At 41.8% G+C, this 6,898-nt stretch overlaps 1 protein-coding gene across 1 annotated transcript; it reads left to right on the forward strand.

The window, feature by feature from the left end:
- Window positions 1-512: 512 nt before the first annotated feature.
- gpd1b (glycerol-3-phosphate dehydrogenase 1b) lies at window positions 513-4,951 on the forward strand. Its single transcript, XM_020096486.2, has 8 exons — window positions 513-671; window positions 1,853-2,030; window positions 2,138-2,278; window positions 2,364-2,502; window positions 2,773-2,885; window positions 3,255-3,491; window positions 3,581-3,687; window positions 4,417-4,951. Exons 1-8 carry the CDS (start codon window positions 631-633, stop codon window positions 4,511-4,513), a joined length of 1,053 nt encoding a protein of 350 aa, XP_019952045.1. The 5' UTR covers window positions 513-630; the 3' UTR covers window positions 4,514-4,951.
- The last annotated feature ends 1,947 nt before the right edge of the window (window positions 4,952-6,898 follow it).

Here is a 6,898-nt window from a genome sequence, read left to right on the forward strand (position 1 = left end):
ATGTTTAAGGAATTGTTAAGAACTCAACTTGAGTCAAAAAGTGATTCCAATACAACAATTAAAAAACACTTGCGTACCTTTAAGTGATTTGAAATGAAGACAGGTATTAGTAATGAAGTATCACAAGTATTCTGCAGTAAAATATCTCCTGAATTCTTCAGGAGGTATTCCTGGCCTAATTTAAATTCAAAGTACTTCATTTGATTCATTGTACACATTTCCTGTGAGGCAATATCTAATGCTCAAGAATGTTTTTTTTCCTTTAACAGTTTAGTAAATAGTTTATTTGAAGTCTGAGTGGTTCAAGTTGAAAAGTTTCCTTTGCACAGATACGATCAGAAGAAAACATAATGCTTTTCTACTCTGAGTACATTTCAGAACCTGTACTTTTAAACTTTTACTTAAGTCGTGTTTGACACATGTATTTGTACTTCTACTTGAGGGAAGGATGTGTGTACTTTCAGCATGTGTGTGTGTGAGGTAAAGCGAGTGGGGGGGCGGAGCAGACCAACCATGAGCAGAGGGAGGGCCCGGTCCTCCTCAGCTGCGTGTCGGGTATAAAACCTCTGTGTCTCGGCCTCAGGGCGTCTTCGCACCGGCAGCTGCTCCGTCTGGAAGGTCAAACACAGGATGGCGCCGAAGAAAGTGTGTGTGATCGGCTCTGGTAACTGGTGAGTAGAGGTTTTCTTTGTTCTGATGGAGAGGTCTGTGAGTGTTAGTGAGTAGAAACCAGGCAGGGTGCAGGTGTATCACTGCAGCTGTGCGCAATTCTGGATTCTTTTTGTTTTTGAGTCTAAAAGTTTGCAAACTTGTCAGCATGAAGAAACTTCAGTCCCCGTGAACCTGAATGTGTTTTATGAGATTGAGAAACGTGGTGAGAGAAGTTGTTTGGCTCCAAAATCTTACTCGGAGACTCTCCGCACTGCTGCTTGTGTCATTTAACAACATTAGAGTTGAACCAGCTTCACCCTCAGCCTGCATGACCTTTACTGCAGCCAGGGCTGCAGGAAGCCTCACTCTGGTAAAGTAAAAATAACACACTGTAGACGTACTCGAGCAAGTCAAAGTAGAAATAATACACGGAAAGGTTCTCCAGTACAAGTAGAAAAAATACAATGGAAAAGTACAAAATTAAACAGTAAAAGTATACCAGTACAAGTACAAATATCACTCTGTAAATATACTCCAGTACAAGTAAAAGTACATATACCTCACAGTAAAGGTTCTCTAGTAAAAGTGAAACAATATATGTATATATATGTTTTACTTTTACTACAGGGTAATTGGGCACTTTATCTATAATGCTTCATGTTTCATCTGTAAATGTGTATATGACATAGTAATTATGTTAAATATGGAGTTAAAAAAAAGTTTTTGCAGATAATGGAAACACTCAACACAGAAAAAGTGATATATGTAAGTACCATGTAAAGATATTAGTTCTGTTGATATTTGATTCCCTGTGTTGGAATGTGAAGTTTTCATTTTTCATCTCCAGAGTTATTCTTGTCTGGAAAAGCATCTGAAAAATCTTTGAAGTCATGTGACATGAAATATTTACAATACATTAGAAGTGAATGAATGAGGTTGTATCAGCTGACCTCTGTTTACTAGTGAGAAAACTCTGAGATATGTTACTGTCATTACTTTGGACTATAAGAAATGTTAATCCATTAATGATTCACTGCAGATCCACATTATAAATGAAAAATCCCAAAAGCCCAGTTTAAAAAAAGATTTCAGATCCATGTACAGTTTTTATTTCACAGGCAAAATCAGAGGAATCTTTTCCTTCTCTGTGAAACTATTTGTTCCAGCTGACACCAGAATGATTCTCTACGTGTGTCCACAGGGGCTCTGCCATTGCCAAAATCGTGGGCGCCAACGCAGCCAAGTACGACAAGTTTGACACCACAGTGAACATGTGGGTGTTCGAGGAGACGGTGAACGGCCGTAAACTCACAGAAATCATCAACTCAGACCACGAGAATGTGAAATACCTGCCCGGTCACAAGCTGCCCCCCAACGTGGTACGATGAGGAAATGATATCTAAAATCTGATATGAGGGAAAGATTTCGGGAAAACATTCAGTTTGCACTTTTCCCTGAGTGAACTCTTAATTCTTCTCTCCCTCAGTTGGCTGTTCCAGACTTGGCGGACTCTGTGAAAGGAGCCGACATCCTGATCTTTGTGGTCCCTCACCAGTTCATCCTGAGAGTGTGCGACACAATCAAAGATCACATCAAGAAGGATGCTGTGGGAATGTCTCTCATCAAGGTAACATCCACAAAGGTCTGTAAGGACTGCAGTGTTTCCTCTCTGATTTTCTCACGTTGGTTTTGTGGGGGTCTGTCTCGTGCAGGGCATCGATGCGTCGCCAGAGGGTCTGAAGCTGATCTCACAGGTCATCCGAGCGAAGCTGGGCATCACCATGACGGTCCTCATGGGAGCTAACATCGCCAACGAGGTCGCTGACGAGAAGTTCTGTGAAACCACCATTGGTATGAGTTGAATTCTTGATATAGCATGTGGGGAAAAATGGCATCTAACTTAAACTTGAAGTAAGCAGAGTGATGTAATGGAACTAAATACAGTGGTTACCTGATAAATGATTTGATGACATGGCATCAGCACATTTTAAGTACGTTGGAAACATGAGTACAGTAAGTTTGATGTTTTTTGTCTTGTTAAACACACATTTTATTATATTTCTTTGAAATAATTGCACTATGAAAACTGATAATAATGTTTTCATTTATTTTTGCTGACAGGGTGTAAAGACAAAACAAACGGGTCCATGTTGAAGGAGCTGATGCAGACCACCAACTTCCGTGTGACCGTGGTGGAGGAGTCTGATGTTGTGGAGATCTGTGGAGCTCTCAAGGTTTCTCCTCCAATCTAATCTGACATTGAAACCATTAGAGAGCTGGCAGACACTTTCATTTACGTCTGTGCTTAAAAATCCTCAATGAAACACAAAGATGCTTCAGGAAGATGATGTTTTTGTGGTTTCATATTTGTAGACATCTACTGAACTTTCACTGTGTCTGATTACTTCAGACGTGTTCTTATGAGGTTTACATGCTGCTCACTTTAAAACTTTAAAATGACTCGCTTAAGATAATCGTCCAATAATTGGTCCAGAAGTTTTGATTATATTTAACAGGGTGTGTATTTACTGAGAGCAGCACAGAGATAACACCAGTCTATAGTGGCCATTTACAGCGCAGGTCTCCTCTGTCTGTCGTTGCAGAACATCGTGGCAGTCGGAGCAGGTTTCTGTGACGGTCTGGGCTTCGGCGACAACACTAAGGCAGCAGTGATTCGTCTCGGCCTGATGGAGATGATCGCCTTTGCTAAGTTCTTCTGCACGGCCTGTCCCGTCTCCCCTGCCACCTTCCTGGAGAGCTGCGGCATCGCTGACCTCATCACCACCTGCTACGGTGGACGCAACCGCAAGATCGGCGAGGCCTTCGCCAAAACAGGAAAAGTACGAGGAAAAAGTTTTCTCCCCACGTGTTTGTGTTTGTTCATCTTCATCTGTGATATTAATGTAAAACCCATCATCTGTGTGTTCAGACCATCGAGCAGTTAGAGAACGAGCTGCTGAACGGACAGAAGCTTCAAGGTCCAGCAACTGCGATGGAGGTCCATGAAATCCTGAAACAGAAAAACATGGTGGATAAGTACGTTTGTCTCATATTTGATCACAGTTGATGATACATGTCAGTGCTCAACTGAGTGTGTTTGGATTCTACTGCAAAGAAGAGAATTAGATTGAGTTTAATCAGATTCTGCATTATTATATTATATTATATTATATTCATTATATTTTATTTTATTTTATGAATTATATTATATTATGAGAAGAAAAATCACAATTATTTTGACTCACTGGTTTTTGCACAAATCAAATGAACAAGATGCACTGTTTCATTTATTTATTTATAAATAAGTTAACCTAATGCTAAGCTAAGCTAACTGGCTGTTAGCAGTAGCAGTAGCCTCATACATCAATTCAATTCAATTCAATTTTATTTGATTTGGCGCTATACAAGCCAAATCATAATAAACATTATCTCAAGGCACTTTACATAGAAGGTCAAGACCTTAAAATTGTATTTATATAGAGAAACCCAACAGTTCCCACAAGGAGCAAGCAACTGTGGCTTTAGTGACTGTGGAGAGGAAAAACTCCCTCATTAACAGGGAGAAACCTCGAGCAGAACCAGGCACAATGTGGGCGGTCGTCTGCCTCGACCGGTTGGGGTGAGCAAAGAAAAGGGATCAGTATGAGAGTGGTTTGAATCTTCTCATCAAACTCAAGAACATAAATAAGCTTCATTCCAAAAATGCCCCAAATGTTCACCTGCTCCTTTTGAATCGTTTCTAACATCATCCTCCCGTCTCTCCAGGTTTCCTCTTTTCACCGCTGTTTACCAGATCTGCTTCAACAGCCACCCCGTCACTGAGTTCATCAAGTGTTTGCAGAACCACCCAGAGCACATGTGAGGGACCGACGCACAGGGAAAAGGACTTTTGCACTAGAAAACCAAAGAGTTCAATGACGGACTCGTCAGCTGAAGATTGTGCCTCATCCTGAAGACACTCAAACAGAGAAAAGAAAGAAACCTGTTCTCCCTCTGCCTGAGCTGCTGCCTGCTGATATTACATCACTAACAAAACGTCTGACTCCTCCCCTGCTCTAACTTAAAGATTTCTAAATGTAAAAATGTCACCGATCAACCAGGTCTGACAGGTGTGAAGAATTTGAGTTAAATACACACAACCCTGACCTGCATGTCACATCATGTCTTGGGTAAAAGTGCCTTTTCACAGTGTTAAACAAAGCACTGAATGCACAACAGCCATCACTCCACTGTATCGAGATGTAAACGATGAATGAATAAGGTTTATTTTTGGAATAAATGATTATGGTGTGTTTTCAGAGTTGCCTCTCTGACTCGCTGGTGTCCTGCTGTAGGATTCACTCACACTCTGCAGCCTCACTGTAACCTGACCTGAGCTCAGCCACGCTGCCACTCTAAACTCTTCACCTTTACCATTTTCTCCCGTGTTACTTCAACCTTTCTTTGAGCACATGCCTCAGTATCAGGCTTCGTAACTGATGGTCGTGCAATCGTCCTTGATGAAATATCAGTGGTAGTTAGCTCAGCACGATTATAGTTTGCTGTGTTTTTCATCCCACTTTATCAGCAACAGTTTTTTAATTCTGTTGATTCACTTGAAAACATCTCTGGGGATTTCTGCTAAAATGCAAGAAGGCCATTGTGTTTTCATCAACAGCCATCTGTCCCTCACCATATGCCGATGTATTTGAACGCCGCTCAGTCCCTGTAAGGCAGTGTGCATGAGAGTGTCAGCTAAAGGCCTCATGAAACACTGTGGAAATACAAATACTCCACTCATCCTCCAAACATATATATAAAACACAAAAATCCTCCCCATGCACGTTCTTTTGTTCACAGTAAGGTTCCACTTTTTTGTCTTCATCAGCCCGTTTGCTCTGACGTGTTGTGGACTGTGAAGTTGCATCATTATCCGTCTGTTGAATGCTCGATTCCCTCGGTGAAAATCTCTCACATAGTTATTGAGTCAACAGCCTGGTGAGATTTCTAATAATAACGTGCTCCAGAGAAGCAAATGTCCATCTATAATTAGACGGCAAGACAACACTGCAGCTGCCTCATCCTCTGTAACACCAATGGAGGATGCCTGTTTTTGAAAAACTAAACCATTGTGGTGCCACTGAATAATGTGACCGTCCTGTGTGAGCCACTTTTAGCTGCTTCATATTTAAACGGTTCAGTTTCCAAAAACCTGAGACAGCTTTAAAGTGGCCTCAGACTTTTTGACCTCATGGTAAGTTTGAGCTGTTGCTGAATATTCCTTGACAGTTTGTAGTTGTAATACACCCTCTGGCCACTTGAGAGAGCCACCTCCTCAGCCACAAGCCATTACTTATCATCCGCTTTGATCCGCTGCCTTTGTTACAGAACTTTATGAGATAACTTAATCTGCTGCTCAGAGGAAGCAGGTAAAACCTACAAGAGTAAAAGAGCACAGTTTTGATATGACAGTATGAGACTGTTGTCTGGTTCTAACAGAGAAACAACAGGGAAGTCGCATGTACTGAAGCACTGAAGCCATCCCTCCACCCAGGGAGGAGGGACTCCCTCACTCTGCTTCCTCAATCCAGTCTCCATCTGTGGGCGGCAGCCAAGGTCTGTCAAGTTAACTGGTGACAGCCAGACAGCACAGGAAGCTGAGCTGATCCACTTTCAAAACTAACAAAATCTATGAGAGAGGAATAAGAAGAGCTGGATTGGGACAAAGTGAGAAACTAACCAGGGGCCCCAGAACCATAAGATGAAGGAGGGAGGGCCCATTGTAGCGGATATTGTACTTCACTATTAGCTGTATTACGTGGAAAAGATAAATGTTGGGCATTTTGGGTGGTGTTGGTAGTAGGTAGTCTGCTTTGCCTGGTTGATAGTCCAACAGGGAAAGCAATGGCAGATCCACGATTTTTCAAAATTGGGGCCCTTACTGGGGCCACAATTCACACAGAGGGGCCAATTATATGTCTGACATCCATGCACAATTCCTGATTCAGTGAGGTGCACATTTAAATCCTTCCGTATTTACTGTTAGCTCTATATTTTTGAAAAGTGTTCCTTGTTTAAGCTTTAAAAATACTTAGCCAATTAAAAGTCTTGTCATATGTATTGTTAGTATTGTTAGTAAATGACCCAGGTAGCATCCAAATGTGGGTCACTGGAGGCGATGATGCGGCACTTCTGGGCTTCTTGTGGCCGGGTCACAATGACTCTGAGCCCAAACTGGCCCACTTGTAAAATAGCAAATGTGGACCAG

This window comes from Paralichthys olivaceus, chromosome 2, assembly GCF_024713975.1.
Source record: "Paralichthys olivaceus isolate ysfri-2021 chromosome 2, ASM2471397v2, whole genome shotgun sequence".
In the NCBI taxonomy this organism is placed as follows: domain Eukaryota; kingdom Metazoa; phylum Chordata; class Actinopteri; order Pleuronectiformes; family Paralichthyidae; genus Paralichthys; species Paralichthys olivaceus.